Source organism: Hypanus sabinus, chromosome 3 (assembly GCF_030144855.1).
Source record: "Hypanus sabinus isolate sHypSab1 chromosome 3, sHypSab1.hap1, whole genome shotgun sequence".
NCBI lineage: Eukaryota > Metazoa > Chordata > Chondrichthyes > Myliobatiformes > Dasyatidae > Hypanus > Hypanus sabinus.
The window spans coordinates 188,396,949-188,418,434 of NC_082708.1; the positions used below are offsets into that span (position 1 = coordinate 188,396,949).

Genomic DNA, 21,486 nt, shown 5'->3' on the forward strand with positions numbered 1-21,486 from the left:
ACTACCTACAGCCCCTAATCTAACATCCTACCCATATGCATCCAACCTCCTCAACTACACATAAAGTCTCAACAACAACTCCCAATCCCAACACCATCGCTGCTAATAATCCCACCACCAAACCCCAACACTTTCCCCAGCACCAAGAGCAGGACACATTCAGCCAGAAAGAGAGAAATTGGCCAAAAGTACAGACAGGATTGGAACCAGTAGCAGTGTTGTAGAGCGATGGAGGGACCAAACGAAAATCGAGCCAATGGGTTCCACATTTTCAGCTCACTAGTGCTTTGATTTGGGATGATGGATGGGCTTCGACCTTGAATTTCCCCATGAACCAGATGAATTTGCTCTGTTAGAACAGAATTATCTTTTGGTGCTGGACAACCGGAGAAGATGTTTTGGAAACTGAGGAGAAAATGGTGAATGTAACCAAATACCAAGCAGAAACTTGACGATGGAGCTCAGTTTGTCCACATGGGAACATGTTGTTTCTGGCATCTTTCAGTACTGGGCCAAATCAATCATCACCCAAACATTTACTGGGAGGCACTCCCGTTAGTGATGAAGTGGTCAGAGTTCTGCCTCTTAGACTCAGGCCCTTATTTGATCCTGACCTCAGGCACTGTGTCAAGTTTGAACATTCCCCTGTAACTGAATGGGTTCCCTCTGCCCTCCCCCAACCCCTGGGCACGCTGCTTTCCTCTCACATCCCAAGATGCTTAGGGCCAGTACACTTTGAATTATATGTAATTAACATTTGTGGTAATATTTTGTTTTATGTGCTGTGTGTGACATATGTTTTGTGGATGCACCATGGTCCAGAAGACCTTTTTTTTGTTAGTTTGTATCTATGTCCAGTCAGATGATAATAAACTTGAACTTGAACTTAACTACCACTGTGAATTGCCCCCAGTGTGTAGGTGAGGGCTAGAATCTGGGGAGGGGGTGGGGGGAATTAAGGCGGGGGCATGGGAAGAACAGGTTACAGAGAAAATTAGTTGGCAAAATCAGATGTTTGTTGCAAAGAAGCATGGAAAGTGTATGGAACAGGAGATATCTTCGAGCTTCCAGTCAAGTATTGATGAAAATAATGGAGCTGAATGTGGAACTTAAGAGGAGAAAGCTTTTGCATTTATATAGAACCTGTGGGCAGCACAATAGCGTAGCATTTAGCGTGGCATTATTATAGAGTTCAATTCCGGCCCCGTCTGTAATAGGTTTGTACATCCTCCCCGTGACTGTGTGGGGCCTCAGTTTCCTCCCACAGTCAAGAGACATACTGGTTAGTAGGTTAATTGGTCATTGTAAATTATCCTGTGATTAGGCAAGGGTTAAATAGGTGGGCTGCTGAGCGGTGTGGCTTGTTGGGCCAGCAGAGCCTGTTCCACACTAGATAAATAAATCAATAAATAATGTACAAGCCAAAAGCTACGAAGCGTCAAGCAAAGCTTCACTTGAACATTGGTCACAGCCTCTAGCCATGCAAAACCAAACCAAACCATTGAGCACAGTCATCGCGGGGAACGTACAGCCATGGATGGATTCAGCCTTCGCTGGGGTAACATCTAAATCATAAAGAAATGAAGACCGTTAGGGGACATGAGGTGGGGAATGTGATGGAGGAAGAGAGAGAGAGAGAAAGGGAGGAGAGGGAATGATAGGTCATCACAATATTCTGGTCTCGGCTCAGAAGCTTCTGACAATCATCAGCACAACTTTCAGATGCAGATTTGCCCATGTTGTAACTAAGGTTGCCTGGTCTTTGTACAGAGTCACTATGGGATTCCTGGCTAGAGTCAGTAGAGGGCAATGTATCTGCAGAAGAATTGCAAGGAAGTATCTGTCAACGCCGTGGGAAGAAATTCCAAGGAAGATGTTGTCCTGTAGTCTTCTAGTCACAAACAAATATGGGAGATGTTGACCAGAAACTTTGGATCTCCCAACTCTCCGAGACAGGGTTCTGTACCCTGACCACTATATTTCAGTCCCCCTCTCTCAGGAAAGATATGTACACTGACTGATGTCTCTCAGACCCTCTTTGTCAGGGCAATATCTGTACATGACCAGTATTCCTCAGTCCCTCTTTCTCAGGGGAAGATCAATGACTGGTGTCTCTCATTCCCTCTCTCTTGGGGGTGTATCTGTACACTGACTTGTCTCTCTCATTCCCTCTCTCTCAAAAGGAGATCTGTACACTGACTGGTGTCCCTCAGTCCCTCTTTTTGGTGGTGGGGGGGGGTCTGTACACTGACTTGTGTCTCTCTTGGGGGATATCTGTCCCTCTGATCATTCCAACAATATTGTGAGCACGGGGTGCAGCCCCTCTCTGATGGACCCCCTTTCACGTCTCACTGGCTCCCAGACCTCAGTCGGACACCACACTTGCTCTTTTGCTGCCTCAGCTCCTTCTGGCCAACAAACCTGAGGGAATGTTTCAAAATGGGATAATGAGCAGCTGAAGTTATACACAGCAATGGGCCAAGGAGCAGACTTGGCAATGGCTCTTGGAGTGAGGAGCATCGAACACTGGGTGAGGCCCAGCAAGGTCTCTCTGTCCTGGGGCACAAGGAGAAGGTTAGCTTAGTGGTTTGCACAACGCTAGCACTGCATGAGCCCTTCTGATACTTCAGTTCGAGCACTGTCTGTAAGGAGTTTGCACATTCTCCCCGTGATAGTGTGGGTTTCTCTGGGTGTTCCAGATACACTAGTTAGTAGGTTAATTGCTGATTGTAAACTGTCCAGTGATTAGGCTAGGGTTAAGTAGGTGGATTGATGGGTAGCAATGGGATTGCTAAATAAATTAAAAATAAAGCAACAGTGGCCCAGCACACCAGCTAATCCATTGGCCTAGGACACTGGGAGAATGATAGTGACCCAGAACAGCAATAATCCACTGGCCTAGGACACTGGGAGAATGACAGTGACCCAGAACAGCAATAATCCACTGGCCTAGGACACTGGGAGAATGACAGTGACCCAGAACAGCAATAATCCACTGGCCTAGGACACTGGGAGAATGACAGTGACCCAGAACAGCAATAATCCACTGGCCTAGGACACTGGGAGAACGACAGTGGCTGGGGCACCAGAAAATGAACAGGCCTGGGTTACTGGCAAAACTGCCAGTGCCTGGTATGTGAATGCCTGTTTGAATTGGTAGATAGGACCGCAGTTGAACCTCTTTCCCGGGGTAGAAGTGTCAAATACTAGAGGGCTTAGCTTTAAGGTGAGGGGGAAAAGTTTAAGGGAGTGTGCAGTGCAACCCCTCTTTCCCCACAGAGCTGCATAGTCAGAATCAGGTTCGTTACCATGGCCTTTAGTTGTGAAATTTGTTGTTCTGTGGCAGCAGTACAGTGCAAAACATGGAAAGGAGGTTAAGGTAAGATTTGCTCTAATTGTCTCATGTACATTGCAGCAGCCAGTGAAATGCGTCATTTGTCTCAATGACTGACAGAGGATGCACTGGGGGAAGCCCACAGGCGTCGTCAAGCTTAGCATGCGTAACTTGCTAACCCTTACTGACACGTAGGTCTTTGGACCGCGGGGGGGGGGGAGGGGGAACCGGAGCACCCGGAGGAAATCCATGCAGTCACGGGGAGAACGTGCAAACTCCTTAAAGAAAGCAGCTGGATTGAACCCCGATCACTGGCACTGTAGAGTGTTATGCTAACCACTATGCTAGCGTACCTCCTTAAAACTACCACAGGTTACAATAAAGTGAGACAAGTACAGCCAAGGTAGTGTTCACTGACTGTTCAGAATCTGATGGTGGAGGGGAAGAAGCTGTTCCTAAAACACTGAGTGTGTGTCTTCAGGCTCCTGGACCTCCTTCCTCCCTGATGGAAGTAAGGAGAAGAGGGCATGTCCTGGGTGATGAAGGTCCTTAGTGATGGATACTGGGTACAGCTGGTGGTAGAGTCAGAGATGATAGTGGACGCATTCAGACAGGGTCTTGGACGTGAGGTGAACAGAGTGAGGTCAACAGGTCAGTCAGCATCTGTGGAGACAGAAACACTGAGGGAGCTTCAGGTCAATGATCTTGCATCATATCTCTCCTCTCTTAAGCCCATCACCCTTCCGGGGCCCAGACCTCCAACAGCTGCTCTCCAGCCCTCTGTCCTGGCCGATAGCTTCAGCTTTCACCACACGGCCTCGTACGTCTTCCAGGTGAGGGTCCTTCCTCTCCCAGGGGTGAAGTCTTTGGAGCTTCTGCTGGCGTTTCTGTGACTCTGGGTTTATACCGGAGGGGTCGCTAACCCCATGACCAACCCTCCTCCTTTCACAGTTATCCATGGCTGAATTATTTCATTACGTCGGACATCTTTATCTTTTATTTACTGATTTCCCTCTTCCAACAGATTTCGGAACAGTCCACGAAAACGACTTCATTATCTTTTTTGCATGACTTAATTTGTAATGTACAATGATCTTTGCATTGTACTGCTGCCACCAAACAACACATTTCAAAAACATCAGTGATGTGAATTTGACTTTGGCTCTACCTATAGTGCAGAGGGGAGCACTAGAAAACCCCAGTGTGGGGAGAGGAGATGAGCCACAAAAGGTGGGATCTCACTCTGCCAGAGATATCTGGGTATGAGACCAAAACTCAAAGCATTCACCTTTGGAGTGGACTGCGGGAGAGGCACAGTTGTCCAATGCGGAAATTAATATATCTGTCATTAATGTGGTGGGGTGGAAGCAAGTTTCTGCATTAGGAGGTGTGAGGTACCCCTTCCCTCCGCTAGCCTGCAGGTCACCCTCAGGCAAGGTGTAGCTCCTGCTTAGTCCCCAATCAGGGTCACGTGAAGCCATGGGAGCAGGTGGTGGATGGTCGTATGAGCAGCCGGTGCAGATCACCTCATTATGCAGCCATTGATGCCAGTCAGACAATCTCTGCAGAGTATTGATAATGGCTGGATTACAAACAAGAGAAAATCTGCAGATGCTGGGAATCCAGAGCAACACACACAAAGTGCTGGAGGAACTCAGCATCTATGGAAAAGAGTATAGTCAACATTTCAGGCCAAGGCCCGTTATCAGGGCTGGAGAAAAAAGATGAGGAGTCAGAGTAGTTACACGATGAGGAGTCAGAGTAGTTACACGATGAGGAGTCAGAGTAGTTACAAGATGAGGAGTCAGAGTAGTTACACGATGAGGAGTCAGAGTAGTTACACGATGAGGAGTCAGAGTAGTTACAAGATGAGGAGTCAGAGTAGTTACACGATGAGGAGTCAGAGTAGTTACACGATGAGGAGTCAGAGTAGTTACACGATGAGGAGTCAGAGTAGTTACACGATGAGGAGTCAGAGTAGTTACACGATGAGGAGTCAGAGTAGTTACACCATGAGGAGTCAGAGTAGTTACACGATGAGGAGTCAGAGTAGTTACACCATGAGGAGTCAGAGTAGTTACACGATGAGGAGTCAGAGTAGTTACAAGATGAGGAGTCAGAGTAGTTACACGATGAGGAGTCAGAGGAGGATGGCTGGCCATGACTTCTCATCTTTTTTTCCAGTCCTGCTGAAGGGTCTCAGCCTAAAACATCGACTGTACTCTTTTCCCTAGGTGCTGCCTGGCCTGCTGAATTCTTCTAGCATTTTACGTGTGTTGCTTAATAATGGTTAGAGTCGCCTGTTTCCAAGGTTGTCAAGCCGAGGAGTGGTAATGGGGACAAGCTCCCACTACCTAAAAGTGCTCCTCATGGCAAGCGCCTCAAATAGCCTCTGACGACCAAGTCCAACTCCTGGCCTTCTCGTGTGGCTTAGCCTCTAAGCCCGGCGGAACCGTTTCTACTGACAGGAGAAGGGACGAAGGCGGGTCCTGATGCCTTAAAACCAGTGCTACGGGTAGATGGAGCTCGTCAGCCTGGGAAGGCAGTCCATCTAAGAGAGGGAAAACTCTGATTTCAAACCTCTGCTGCCTTGTGGCCATACCCACTCATGGGAAAGGCTTCGGGAGTAAACCCTGAGGACAAATCCGGAGCTGGAGTCCCTCAGGCAGTCCGACGTTGCCTTCAACCTCGCTCTGGCAACTCCTGCGACGTCACTGGTGCCAAGCTGTATCGGCCCTTGCCCTTCCCTTGGACAACATCGGTGGTGTGGAGAGGGGAGACTTGCAGCATGGGCAACTGCCGGTCTTCCATACGACCTTGCCCAGGCCTGTGCCCTGGAGAGGCTGAAGCAAGACCTCCAGGCGCAGATCCATGGTCTCGCGAGACTAACGGATGCCATCCGTCCATCCACCTGTCTTGTAAAGACACTGCCCAGAAGAAGGAAATGGCAAACCATTTCTGCAGAAAAATTTGCCAAGAACAATCATGGTCATGGAAAGACCATGACCACCCACATCACGTGACATGGCACATAATGATGGTGATGGTTCGTGTCAAATTAACTCACCCCACCCAGCGCTCCTAGTGCTGAACAAAGCTACCGTAACCAACAGTGAACCTCAGTCTGCCTTAACTATCTGTGAACTTCGACCTCCCAACTACGAAAACCCATCTCCATACCTTCGATCTCTCCACCGGGGGCTGAGATTTTTGACATACACAGATAGGTGGTGCCAATCACATCGTTGTGAGAGAGACGATCCCTGTATGAAGAGAGCAAGACCAGAATTGTCACACACACACACACACACACACACCCCTTACCCTTACAAACACACACATACACACACACACAAACACACACACACACTCACACACACACACACACATATCCTTTTATACACACACACCCCCCTTACCCTTACAAACACACACACACACACAAAATAAGGTGCTGAGGGAACAACTCCGGGTCACCGGAAAACACACTGGATACATACTGCAAACAATCGCCCAAATAATCATCGAACTCCCAATCCACAGCCCACGGGCACTCACTGAACACCTTCCCACAGTCCACAGACACTCTTCCCTATCTCGAACCCTCACCCAACAGCCCCCAGACATTCACTGACCCATAACCAACTCTCCCCACATGTACTAAATCCCCTCTCACAGCCCACAGGCACTCACCCTCGTCACTGACTCTCCTGCACCCACTGAATCCCCTCCCACAATCCATGGACACTCTCCCTATCACCAACTCTCCCCAGCCACTGAATCCCCTCCCACAATCCATGGACACTCTCCCTATCACTGACCCTCCCCAGCCACTGAATCCCCTCCCACAATCCATGGACACTCTCCCTATCACCGACTCTCCCCAGCCACTGAATCCCCTCCCACAATCCATGGACACTCTCCCTATCACCGACTCTCCCCAGCCACTGAATCCCCTCCCACAATCCATGGACACTCTCCCTATCACTGACCCTCCCCAGCCACTGAATCCCCTCCCACAATCCATGGACACTCTCCCTATCACTGACCCTCCCCAGCCACTGAATCCCCTCCCACAATCCATGGACACTCTCCCTATCACCGACTCTCCCCAGCCACTGAATCCCCTCCCACAATCCATGGACACTCTCCCTATCACCGACCCTCCCCAGCCACTGAATCCCCTCCCACAATCCATGGACACTCTCCCTATCACCGACTCTCCCCACCCACTGAATCCCCTCCCACAATCCATGGACTTTCCCCCATCACCAACTTGAGAGCAGGAATGACTCACCAGTCTGTGAGGCGAATCCTCATTTTCTCACACATGGAAGGAAACTGTGGGAGGAGAAACATTCCAAGTCAAGTCAAGTCAAATCACTTTTATTGTCATTTCGACCATAACTGCTGGTACAGTACACAGTAAAAACGAGACAACATTTTTTCAGGACCATGGTGTTACATGACACAGTACAAAAACTAGACTCAACTATGTAAAAAACAATACAGAGAGAAAAAAAAAACAACTACACCAGACTACAGACATAACCAGGACTGCATTCCAGTTTATATTCCCAAAAAAAACTCACTGGGAAGGCCAGATAAAAGTGGGATACAGAGAAGGAAACATCTCAATGGGATCCAGAGGAGTTTTTCACAAACAAACTCTGGGTTAGAGTCAATCATATTTACTTGCTCATTCAAGGGGTATGGTCTTTACAGACTGAGCCTGCAGTTGACTGCCCATCCACAGGTGCTTTTGAGAAGGTGCTGGTGAACCGCCTTCTTGAACTTGGTGTGGCTAAGAGAAAAATCGAGGTCTATATGATCACATAAGGTTGCCCTAACAGACAAGGTGAAGGAGAATGCTAAATGTTTCTACGGATATGTTAACAGCAAAAGGATAGCATGGTATAAAATTGGTCCTCTGGAAGATCAGAGCGGTATTCTATTAGTGGAGCCTAAATAGATGGGGGAAGAATTTAAATAAATACATTGCACCTGTATTTGCTCAAGTGATAAATACAGAGCCTATAGTTGTGAGGCAAAGTGGCTTCAACTTTAACAGGAGAGCTTCAAGGGCATTCAGGCTCATTCATTGTGGCAGCCTAATCAGTGGCAAGAGCAGAGCGCTTTGAATTAAATAAATGGCCATTATCGGGGCGGCCATTGTTGGGAGCAGGCCGGTGGTAAGAGCAGGAGGGTCAGGCTTTGGCTCAAAGGAGGCTTCACCTTGAAAGAGGAGTAGGCTTTGGGTAAGTTTTTATTAAGGCTCCCTTTTTTCTTTGACTATAACTAGGGTAGTAAATGGCCGCCGTGTGTTCTTCATGCCAGATGTTGGTGTCCTGTGAGACCCACAGTCTCCCAGGGAACTACATCTGCATGGAGTATCCGGCTGCAGCTCCTTGAAGACCGTGTTAGAGATGTGGAGCAGAAGCGGGATGACCTTCGGCTTGTATGGGAGAGTGAGGAGATCGTCGTTCAGAGTTACAGGGAAGTAGTAAAGCTGAGTAGCTGGGTGACTGTCAGGAGAAATGGAAATGGACAGTTAGAGCAGAACACCCTTTGGCTATTCCCCTCAAAGATAAGTACACTGCTTTGGATACTGTTGTGGAAGGTAAGCTCCCAGGGGAGTACCTCGGGAGCACTGAGCATGGTGCAGAAGGGAAAGAGGGAGAAGGGGGGAGCGGTAGTGATGGGGGCTCGATAGTCAGAGGAGCAGACAGGAGATTCTGCGGACGTGAACAGGACACCCCAATGGCATGTTGCCTCCCGAGTGCCAGGGTCAGGGATGTCTCGGATCACATCCACAGTATTTGGGAGGGGGAGGGACGGCAGCCAGGTGTCTTGATGCATATTTGCACCAATGACACAGGAAGGAAAAGCAAAGAGTTCCTGAAGAGAGAATTTAGAGAGCTAGGCAGAAAGCTAAGACACAGAGTTGCTGTCTGTACGACGTGCGAGAAACAGGGTGATTTGGTAGATAAATGCATGGCCGGGAACCTGGTGCAAGGGTTTTTTTGGATCATTGGATTCTCCTCTGAGGGTGGTATGGCTTGTACAAAAGGGATGGGTGGCACTAATATTCTTGCTGGCAGGTTTGCTAGGGCTGTCGGGAGGGTTTAAACTAATTTGGCAGGGGTTGGGAACCGGAGTGGATGGCTGGATAGGATGAATGGCAACCGAGCAAGTGTGCAGTCAGATTGTCAGGAAGGGCAGGCCGATGACAGGACAGAACTGCAGCCAGCAGGGTGAATATCAGCGTATTAGAGATGCAGAATCAAACAGGGTAGCAAATACAGAACTCAAACAGTTCTATCTCAATGCATGGAGTATAGGAAATAAGGGGGGTGATCTTGTTGCAAAATAAGAAGGTGAGTGATTACTTTGATGGGTTGTAACATCAACTTCCCATAGCAATAGGAACAAGAGGAATAATTACTGTCTATAGGGAGATTTCAGATAAAAAGAGAGGGTTGTAATAGTGAGCAACGCACACAGAATGCTGGAGGTATTCAGCAGGTCAGGCAGCATCTATGGAGAGGAATAAACAGTCAATGTTTTAGGCCAAGACCCTTCCTTACTTCCCATTTCTTTGCTGATGAGGGGCCTTGGCCTGAAACTTAATCCCCTCCATAGATGCCGCCTGACCTGCTGAGTTCCTCCAGCATTTTGTGTGTGTGGCTCAGGATCTGCAGAGCCTCTTGTGCGTGGGTTGTATTAGTATTGATTTTAATTTCCCTGATATTTTTATTTATTTCTTGAGTTACAGCAGAGAATAGGATGTCCCAGCCCTTTAAGCCATGCCGCCCAGCAAACCCCAACTTAATGCTAGGCTAATCACAGGACAATTTGCAATGACCAATTAACCTACTAACCCGCAGTGTGCAAGGAAACCCGAGCACCCGTAGGAAACCCGAGCACCCGTAGGAAACCCGAGCACCCATAGGAAACCGGAGCACCCATAGGAAACCCGAGCAGTCACAGAGAGAACATAAAACTCCTTAAAGGCAGGCGTGAGAATTGAACCTGCTCGCTGGTACTTTAAAGTGGTGTGCTAACCACTATGCTACCATGCCACCTCAAATGACTGGAATTGCCATAGTTTTGAGGGCCTGGATAGGGTGGAATTTGTTAAGGGTGCCCAGGAAAGGGAAATGCTTCCCACTGGACTGAAACCAAAAGAAATTCCTTCACTTTAATTACAGTAGTACTGGCCCTTCCAGCACCGAGCCAGACTGTCCACAACCCACCTCCGTAATCCTAGCCAAACCACAGGGCCGATTGACCTACTGACCAGTATGTCTTCGGACACTGGGAGGAAACTGGACTGCCCGGAAGAAATCTGCGTGATCACAGGAAGAACATACAAACTTGCTTATAGAAACCCCCTACAAGCTCCAGTGACCCGAGATGCAATAGTGTCGCACTAACCAGAGAGCTAGAGAAGAGAATTTGCCGCATATTTTGAAGAGAGAAGCTTTAAAATGAGATAAAGATATCAAGGGGTCTGCTGAACATGGAGACAGACGATCATCAATAATTGGAGGTTTGAATCGACGATTCTATTTCTGTGAATGAATTTAAGCTCCCCAGTGGCAATGGTGGCTTTTGAACTCATGAAACTGTAGCAGGTGTTACCCCAATGGACTTTGGTTCACTTGGACATTCACCATGACTGAAGTAGCCCTGGTTCCTTACCCTAATTGGTAGCACGAGGCTCTGGTTCCACTGAGGGTTAGCGTTCTTCTCAATGATCTTACTGCAGATCTGGAAAAGAGAGTGGGCAGCATCACAAACACGAGGTTCTGGGGGACAAATACAAATACAAGAGGGAGGGAGGGAGGAGAGAGTGAAGGAGGGTGAGAGAGAGAGAGAAAAAGGGGCAGAGGAAAAGAGAAGGGGAGATAGAGAGAGAGAGAAAATGAATGAAAGAAAGGGAGAGAGGAGCAGGAGGAGAGAGAGAGAGAAAGATAGGGCATGCGGGAAGGGAAAAGGAAGGAGACAGAGTAAGAGAGAACGAGGGAGAGAGAAAGGGAGAGGGGAAAGGGTGAGAGAGGGAGACAGGGAGAGAGAGGGAGGGAAGGGACAGAGAGAAGAGTGAGGGAGACAGGGAGAGAGAGGGAGGGAAGGGACAGAGAGAAGAGTGAGGGAGACAGGGAGAGAGAGGGAGGGAAGGGACAGAGAGAGGAGTGAGGGAGACAGGGAGAGAGAGGGAGGGAAGGGACAGAGAGAGGAGTGAGGGAGACAGGGAGAGAGAGGGAGGGAAGGGACAGAGAGAGGAGTGAGGGAGACAGGGAGAGAGAGGGAGGGAAGGGACAGAGAGAGGAGGAGGAGCGAGGACGTGACAGTGGGGGCAGGGAAAGTGTGTGTGTTATTATCTCACCATTTTTCCGGCAAAGCTCACTTCCACAAATGGGTCGACAAGGTTTTTCCTGTTGCTATCAAATCCAAAGATCTGTTTCACACTGTCGATTACAGCATCATCCACTGGTCAACCGGGTCGAGTTCAACAAGAAACAATTAGCCGACAAGAGAAAACAGCTTCACATTCTATCGTTCAAACTCAAGTACAGGGACAACACAGTTTAGACACAGAGTGAAACAACCTTCATACTGCCTCGTGCAATACTTGCAAGACAGGTACAGACACAGAGTGAAACTCCATCCACACCATCCCATCACACACTCCCGGGGTCAGACACAGAGTGAAGCTCCCTCTACGCTGTCCCATCACACACTCCCGGGGTCAGACACAGAGTGAAGCTCCCTCCACACTGTCCCATCACACACTCCCAGGATCAGACACAGAGTGAAGCTCCCTCCACACTGTCCCATCACACACTCCCAGGATCAGACACAGAGTGAAGCTCCCTCTACACTGTCTCATTACACACTTCTGGAGTCAGACACAGAGTGAAGCTCCCTCTACACTGTCCCATCACACACTTCTGGGGTCAGACACAGAGTGAAGCTCCCTCCACACTGTCCCATCACACACTCCCGGGGACAGACACAGAGTGAAGCTCCCTCTACACTGTCCCATTACACACTTCTGGGGTCAGACAGAGAGTGAAGCTCCCTCTACACTGTCCCATCACACACTCCCGGGGACAGACACAGAGTGAAGCTCCCTCCACACTGTCCCATCACACACTCCCAGGGTCAGACACAGAGTGAAACTCTCTCCACACTGTCCCATCACACACTCCCAGGATCAGATACAGAGTGAAGCTCCCTCTACACTGTCTCATCACACACTCCCGGGGACAGACACAGAGTGAAGCTCCCTCCACACTGTCCCATCACACACTCCCAGGGTCAGACACAGAGTGAAACTCTCTCCACACTGTCCCATCACACACTCCCGGGGTCAGACACAGAGTGAATCTCCCTCCACACTGTCCCATCATACACTCCCAGGGTCAGACACAGAGTGAAGCTCTCTCCACACTGTCCCATCACACACTCCCGGGGTCAGACACAGAGTGAATCTCCCTCCACACTGTCCCATCACTCACCCTCAGGGCAGAGATGGTTTGGGTTAGTTTGAGAGGTGACTGCAGTGGACACAGTGGTTTAGGGTTAAGTAACTGGACCATCCAGTGGTCACTTCCTAACAACTGCAATTCTACCCAGCACGCTGCACCCCCGACTCTTCCCATCAATCTGAATCTTCAGGGGATGGAGAGTAGTTACCATTGCCCCACCCTCAGTTTCAGAAACCATGAGCCAGCACGTACTCTGTGGGAGGTCTTCTGCTCGGTAAACCTTCAGCATGAAGTAGGCACTCCGCAGTGAGACTCCATTGGGCCGGAGAAGGTTCACCTCGATGTCCTCTTTGTCATCAGAAGCATCCTTCTTCTCCAGCTGAAACACAGGCAGTACGTTGCTCATTGCACGTGTGTCCGCAACATCTACCAGACCTCCTCTGTTGCTGGACCTGTCACCTATACCCAGAATACTGCATCACTCGATCTCCTGCACCTCCTTCCAATGGTCCCACCATCGAGGCAGTCCTTTCCTTTGAGTCCTTTGCTCAGCTCCTTTCCAGAATAATGCTAAACATTTCATACACAAACACAGCAAAAAGAAACAGGCAGGAAAAATCATTGCAGGCACTACCCGCCCTGTAAACTGCCCTTTCCAAAAGCTCCCTTCTAGAAAGTGCTATAGGGCTATTAAATCAAAAAACTTTACACCATCTTAAAAACCTCTTCCCCCAGGCAGTTAATCTCATCGATCATTCTAGCTGTAAACACAAGAGATTCTGCTGATGCTAGAAATCCTGAGTAATATGCACAAAATACTGGATTCAGCAGGTCGGGAACCATCCATCAGCTCGATGTTTCGGACCAAGACCCTTGATCAGGATTGGAAAGGAAGACGGGAGAAGCCAGAATAAGAAAGTGGGGGAGAAGGACAAGTACAAGTTGAGAGCTGATTGGTGAAAGCAGGTGAGGGGGGAGGGAGGATGATATGAGAAGCTGGGAGGTGATTGGTGGAAGAGCTAAAGGGCTGAAGAAGGAGGAATCTGATAGGAGAGGAGAGTGGGCTGTGGGAGAAAGGGAAGGAGGAGGGTCACAGGGGGAAGTGATAATCAGGTGAGGGGAAGAGAAGGGGTAAGAGGGGAGCCAGTATGGGGAAAGGGAAGAGAGAGAAGAAGAAGTGGGGAGAAATTACCAGAAGTTGGAACGTTGATGTTCATGGTGTCAAGTTGAAAGCTGCCCAGACAGAATTTGAAGTGTTGCCTCCCCAACCTGAAAGAGGCATCATCGTGGCAGTAGAGGAGGCCATGGACTACCAGGGATATTTAAAATATTTTCAGATAGGCATGTAGATAAACGGAAATGGGGAGGGGGGGTTATGGGCTGTGTAGAGGGAAGGATTAGAGTGATCGTGGGGGTTAAAAGGTCGGCACAACATCATGGAACTAAGGGCCTGTGCTGTAGTTTTCTATGTTCTGTGAGAATAGATCAGAGATTTCGAGTGGTGCCTCACCTCCCAACACCATTATGTCTGCCCACCATCTACAGGGCACAAGTTAGGAGTGTGATAGTAATAAGGGTAGAGGCAGCAATTGGAAGTTCAACATGATCCAGGTTTTAAGAGCTGAGCAGATTGGGGCCCCCTTAAATATTCACACTATCCACTGCTGCTGTATGCTGCTAACAGGGTCTACAACAATCATTACAGGTATTCTTGCTCAGACTAGGCAACAGTGCTTAAAATTATCATCCCTTTTATTTGCCATTTCCTCCCTGGGGAACATCTCCGGCCGCCCACTCTGTTTTTGCCTGTTATCGTCTTGTACACCTCTATCATGTTGCCTCTCCTCCTCCTTCACTCCAAAGAGAAAGATGCCAGTTCACTCAACCTTTCCTCATCAGGCATGCTCTCCAATCCAGGCAGCATCCTGGTAAATCTCCTCTGCATCCTCTCTGAAACTTCCACATCCATCCTATCACGAGGCAACCAGAACTGAATGAAATATTCCAAGTGTGATTTAACCAATGTTTTATAGAGGTGCAATGTTATCTCAAAGCTCTTAAATGAATCCCCCAACTAATGTTAGCCATTTCCACCCTGGAAAAGAGTCTCTGGCTACCCAGTCACCTATGCCTCTATCAAGTCAGCTCATCCTGGTTTGCTCTTGACTCATTCAGCCTGTCTTCACAATTAAGTTTACAATTTTTGATGAGAAGGAGGAATCTGAACTCACGGGTGCTTCATCACCAGTGGCAAGCACGATGAGGTTGACCTTCAAGTAACCTTTGGCACCCGCAGCCAGGTCATCGGGGTCGGAGAGAAGGAGCCACTTCCTGAGAAAAGCGTGTTCTGCCAATAGAGATAGGGTGATGACAGAAATATCTTACACGTCTTCACGATGAGGCAAAGTGATTCCCAGCCAATGAAATACAGTATCTTACACATCTTCACGATGAGGCAAAGTGATTCCCAGCCAATGAAATACAGTATCTTACACGTCTTCACGATGAGGCAAAGTGATTCCCAGCCAATGAAATACATCAGAAGATACAAGAGACTGCAGATGCTCGAATTTTTTTTTCACAAGATACAGTGCAGAACCGGTCTTCCCAGACAATGAGTCACGCCATCCAGCAACCCACCTATTTAACCCCAGCCTTATCAAAGAACAATTTACAACAACCAATTAACCTACCAACCTGTACATCTTTGGACTGTGGGAGGAAATCAGAGCACCCAGAGGAAACCCACACGGTCACGGGGAGAACGTACAAACTCCTTACAGATGACTCCGGAAATGAACTTCAAACCCCAATGCCCCGAGCATCACACTAAACACTAAGCTACCATGGTGCCACTCACAAAGAGATGGAGGAATTTCCCCTCTGTCCCCTTTTCTCTCTGCTCCTCTCTAGCCCCCGTCACCATATCTATTTCCACTCTCCACCTGCCCCTCACATTCCTCCCACTGGTTCACCTTCCCTGTTCCGTGTTCCAACAGCTCCCCCACATCAGATTCCATCATCTTCAGCCCTTTCTCCCTTCCACCTCTCATCTGTCACCTTCTCATGCCTTTCCCACTCTCCTAAACTTAATTGTTTTTATAATTGTTGCATTCTTTATCTCTTTTAGTGCTACATTGGATCTGGAGTAACAACTGTTTTGTTCCCCTTTACCCTTGAGAACGGGAAATGACATTAAACAATCTTGAATCTTGAAATATTGAATCTTGAATCTGCTTATTACCCATCCTCACCTCGATCCATCCTCTCTTGCTCCACCTACCATCTGTACTCTTCTATGTTCTGTGCTCTCTATGTTCTACATTCTATCTGCATGCTAAACTTGTTCGATTTCTTCATGAGAACACCTAGATTCATCAATACTGTGCACATTTAGACTGCCTTTTGATCCCTGCAATGAGCCAAATGTAGCACACACACGGCATCTGTAGCAGCCTTTCACTTCTCTAATCTCATTTACCCTTGACCAATTAGCACACGGTTCAGCAATTCAATTGAAGATGATCACATTTGCAGTTCTGAACATAGTCCCTGAGTAAATTCCTATTCTTAATCCAGTCTGTAATGCTGGTGAAACGGAGCAGTGAGAATCTGAGACGAGTCACAGAAGCTGACAGTATGAGAAGGACAGGCAGACAGAGTGCTGTACCACTCTGTGTTCTGTTATTCTCCCATAGGTAACACACAAATCCTGGCAGCATCATCGTGCACCTCTTCTGCACCCTCTCCAAGGCCTCCATGTCCTTCCTGGGATGGTGTGATCAGAACAGTATGAACGCTATTGAGGGAGAGCTGCTCTGCCAGACCATCTTCCTTTCCTTTGAAATGTTAGTCCCCCGGGAACACAGACAGATGTAAGCTGTACTGCGGTGTTATCCAAAGAACAGGGGACATTTCCATGGCTACGTTTTATCTTTCAGTGAACACAGGGCCAAAAAATTAGTCAATTATTGTGTTACTCGTTGGACACTTTTGCTATGTGTGATGCCTCCAATGATTTCAGAGAGAAGTTAAAACCATGATTCATAGGAGCAGAATTAGGCCAGACAGCCCATGAATTCTGCTCCACCATGGCTGATTTATATCCTTCTCAGCTCCATTCTCCTCTGTAACTGAAAGCTGAAATGAACTATAATGAAGCTGAAAGATAGAAATGAGGACAATTCACCGGGACCAGATGGTCTTCACCCCAGAGTTCTGGAAAGAGGTAGCTGAAGATGTTGATGCTGCACAGTGGGGTTTAAACTGGAGTTGCAGGGGGATGGGAACCAGAGTGCTGGAACAGTTAGTGGAGAGGTTGTGGAGGCAGATGTTGGTAAGACCTCTGACAAAGTCAGGAATCAAAAGGTTGAACATGGTGCAACAAAATCAAAAAGGGCGAAGACAGGACTGAGGGTGTTGTATCTGAATGTGTGAAGTATACGGAATAAGGGAGATGAACTTTCAGCACAGTTACAGATTGGTAGGTATAATGATGTAGGCATCATGGCTGAAAGATTATAGTTGGGAGCTTAATGTCCAAGGTTACACATAGTATCAAAAAGACAGGCAGGAAGGCAGAGGGGGTGGAATTGCTCTGTAAAAATGAAATCAAATAATTAGAAAGAGATGACATAGGGCTGGAAGGTGTAGAATCATTGTGGATAGAGCTAAGGAACTGCAAGAGTAAAAAGACCCTGATGGGAGTTGATTACAGACCTCCAAATAGCAGTAAGGATATTGCTACAAATTACAACGGGAGATAGAAAATGCATGCCAAAAGGGCAATGTCACAATAGTCATTGGGGACTTCAATATGCAGGTAGATTTGGAAAATGAGGTTGGTGCTGATTACAGGAGGGGGAATTTCCTATGAGATGGCTGTTTAGAGCAGCGCGTGGTTGAGTCCAGTAGAGGATCAACTATTCTGGATTGGGTGTTGTGCAATGAAACAGAAATGATTAAAGATCTTAACGTAAAAGAACTCTTGGGGAAAACTGATCATAGTTTGATCAAATTAACCCTGAAATTTGAGAAGGAGAAACTAAGATCAGATGTATCACTATTACAGTGAAGTAAAGGGAAGTACAGAGGCATGAGAGAGGAGTTGGCCAGAATTGATTGTCCATTATGGACATTGAATCCTTGGACACTACCTCACTTTTTTTAAATGTACGTTATTTCTGTTTTTTTGCACTTGCCGGTGATAATAAACCTGATTCTGATTCTGAAAGAACACTAGTAGGGATGACAGCAGAGCAACGGCTGGAATTTCTGGAAGTAATTCAGAAAACACAGGATATATACATCCTAAAGAGGAAGAAGTACTCTAAATGAAAAATGACAGAACCGTGGCTAACGAGAGAAGTCAAAGCCAACATAAAAGCCAAAGGGAGGGCAACCATTAATGGGAAGTGAGGGGATTGAGAAGTATTTGAAAACCAACAGAAGGCAACTAAAAATCACTAAGAAGGTAAAGATAGAATAGGAAAGTAAGCCAGCCGATAATATTAAAAAGGACATCAAAAGTTTCTTCAGATACATAAAGCAAATAAGAGAGGTGAGAGTGGATATCAGACCCCTGGAAAATGATGCTGCAGAGGTAATAATGGGGGACAAAGAAACGGCAGATGAAACTGAAGAAGTATCTTGCATCAGTCTTCACTGTGGAAGACACTAGCAGTATGGTGGAAATTCCAGGTGTCAGGTGGCATAAAGTGTGTGAAGTTACCATAACTAGAGAGCAGATTCTTGGGAAGGTAGATAAGACACCTGGATCAGATGGTGTACACCCCAGGGTTCTGAAAGAGGTGGCTGAAGGGATTGTGGAGGCATTAGTAATGATCTTTCAAGAAACACTAGATTATGGAATGGTTCCGGAAGACTGGAAAATTGCAAATGTCACTCCATTCTCCAAGAAAGGAGAGAAACAGAAGAAAGGAAACTATAGGCCAATTAGTCTGACTTCAGTGGTTAGGAAGATTTTGGAGTCAATTGTTAAGAATGAGATCTCGGAGCACTTAAAGGCACTTGTTAAAATAGGCTGTAGTCAGCATGGTTTCCTCAAGGGAAAATCCTGCCTGACAAATCTGTTGGAATTCTTTGAAGAAATAACAAGCAGGACAGACAAAGGAGAGAATCAGTTGATATTGTGGACTTGGGTTTTCAGAAGGCCTTTTACAAGGTACTTCACATGGCACTGCTTTAACAAGCTACGGGCCCATGGTATTACAGGAAAGATTCTAGCATGGATAAAGCAGTGGCTGATTGACAGGAGGCAAAGTGTGGGAGTAAAGGGAGCCTTTTCTGATTGGCTGCCAGTGACTAGTGGTGTTCCACAGGGATCTGTGCTGGGACCAATTCTTTTTACGTTATATGTCAATGATTTAGATGAATGAATTGATGGCTTAGTTACAAAGTTTGCAGGCGATATGAAGATAGGTAGAGGGGCAGGTAGTTTTGAGGAAGTAAAGAGGCTACAGAAGGGCTTAGATGGAGTAGGAGAACTGGCAAATAAATGGCAGATGGGATACAGTGTCAGGAAGTGCATGGTCATGCACTTTGGTAAAAGAAATGAAATGGTTGACTATTTTCTAAATGGAGAGAAAATTCAAAAATCTGAGATGCAAGGGGATTTTGGAGTCCTTGAGCAGGATTCCGTAAAGGTTAAGTTACTGGTTGAGTCTGTGGTGAGGAAGGCAAATACAATTTTAGCATTCATTTCGAGAGGACTAAAATATAAAAGAAAGGAGATAATATTGAGACTTTATAAAGCACTGGAGAGCAGCTTTATGCTCCTTATTTTAGAAGGGATGTGCCGAGAATGGAGAGGGCTTAAAGGAGGTTTTGAAAATAATTCCATGATTGAATGGTCTGTCATATGAAGAGCATCTGATGGCTCTGGGCCTGTATTCACTTAAATTCAGAACAGTGAGGGGTGACCTCATTGAAACCTATCGAATGGTAAAAGACCTTGATGGAATAGATGTGGAGAAAATGTTTCCTATAGTGGGAGAGTCTAAGACCAGAGGACACAACCTCAGAATAGAGGGGTATCCTTTTAGAACAGAGATGCAGAATTTCGGTAGCCAAAGGGTGAATCTGTGGAATTCTTTGCCACAGGCACTGTTGAGGCCAGGTCTTTATGTATACTTAAGGCAGTGGTTGATTAATTCTTGATTGGTCAGGGCATAAAGGGATACAGAGAGAAGGCAGGAGATTGGGGCTGACAGGAAAATTGTAACAGCCATGGTGAAATGGTGGTGTAGACTCAATGGGCCAAATGGCCTAATTTTTCTCCTATATCTTATGGTCTTATGGAATTACTAATGATCTTTCAAGAATCACTAGATTCTGGCATGACTTTGCAAAACCAGAAAATTCCAAATATCACTCCACTCCTCAAGAAAAGAGAGAGGCAAAGAAATGGAAATTATAGGCCAGTTAGCCTGATCTCAGTGGTTGAGAAAATTGTTAAGAATAAGGTTTCAGTATACTTGGAGCCACATGATAAAATATGCCAAAGTCAGTGTGGTTTCCTTCAGGGGAAATCTTCTCTGACAAATCTGTTGGAATTGTTTGAAGGAATAACTAGCAGGATGGACAAAGGAGAGAATCAGTTTATGTTGTGGACATGGATTTTCAGAAGGGCTTTGACAAGGTGTCCATGGAGAGGGGGTAAGAGAGGAGAGGGGATAGGGGGTAAAGGGGAAGGAAGAGAACGGGAGTGGAAAAAGAGGGGATGAGAGGGGTAGGGGAGGGGAGAATTGTTGCTGCGGTTCTACACTGCAGTCTTTGAGTCTGTCCTGTGCACCTCCATCACTGTGTGGTTTGGAGCCGCCACCAAGCAGGATAGAACCAGACTACAGCGCACATTGAGGACTGCCGAGCGCATCATTGGAGCCTCCCTGCCCTCTATTGTGGACCTGTACTCTTCCAGGTTGAAGAAGAGGGCGGGGAACATCATAAAGGATTCCTTCCATCCTGCGCACGGACTGTTTGAACTGCTTCCTTCTGGTAGGCGCTTCAGATCCCTCCAGACTAAGACTAATAGGCACTGGAGAAGTTTTTCCCCTACTGCGGTCACTTTGCTGAACAGTTAACTGCCGGTTAACTGTCGGCTAACTATTACTTGGATTGCACTACTTGTATGTATAATCTATATTTTCATTTATATTTATCATTATTATTGTTATGAGCAGAGAGACAACATCTGCCGGAAGTAAATTCCTTGTATGTGCACAGGTACTTGGCGATTAAAGTCTGATTCTGATTCTGATTCTGAGAGGGGAGATAGGAGGGTGAGGGGAGAATGAGTAAATGGATAGGGGAGAAAGGGGAGAGGATGATGAGGGGGAGAGAGGGGAGAAGAGGGGGAAGGGGAAGTGTGGGGTGAAGGGAGAAGAGGGTAACAGTGGGGAGAAAGGGACAGTGGAGAGGTGAAGGAGAAGGAAAGAGTAGGGATAGGAAAGGGTGACATTGGTGAGAGGGGGAAAGAGGGGTGGAGAGGGAGAGAGGGAAAGGGGGTGGAGAGGGAGAGGGGAGGGGGAAAGGAGGGAGAGGGGGAGCATGGAGAGGGCAGAGAAGGGCAGAGAAAGGGCAAGGGGAAGAGGAGGGAGAGAGGAAGAGGGGAATGAGGGTATGGGGAGAGGGGATAGA

The 21,486-nt window shown here is 47.3% G+C and overlaps 1 protein-coding gene across 6 annotated transcripts in view; it reads right to left on the reverse strand.

Moving 5' to 3' along the window:
* Window positions 1–21,486, reverse strand: part of dysf (dysferlin, limb girdle muscular dystrophy 2B (autosomal recessive)) — a 400,698-nt gene that overhangs the window by 250,408 nt on the left and 128,804 nt on the right. For 4 of the 6 annotated variants that reach the window (XM_059965797.1, XM_059965800.1, XM_059965796.1 and 1 more), the window contains exons 11-17: window positions 15,060–15,175; window positions 13,081–13,207; window positions 11,724–11,827; window positions 11,039–11,107; window positions 7,632–7,675; window positions 6,515–6,597; window positions 1,530–1,565 (exon numbers count right to left, since the gene is read on the reverse strand). In XM_059965797.1, the coding sequence (XP_059821780.1) occupies window positions 1,530–1,565; window positions 6,515–6,597; window positions 7,632–7,675; window positions 11,039–11,107; window positions 11,724–11,827; window positions 13,081–13,207; window positions 15,060–15,175 (579 nt within the window). The remainder of the gene's footprint in view (window positions 1–1,529; window positions 1,566–6,514; window positions 6,598–7,631; window positions 7,676–11,038; window positions 11,108–11,723; window positions 11,828–13,080; window positions 13,208–15,059; window positions 15,176–21,486) is intronic. The other 2 variants (XM_059965801.1, XM_059965798.1) reach the window with 1 other exon arrangement.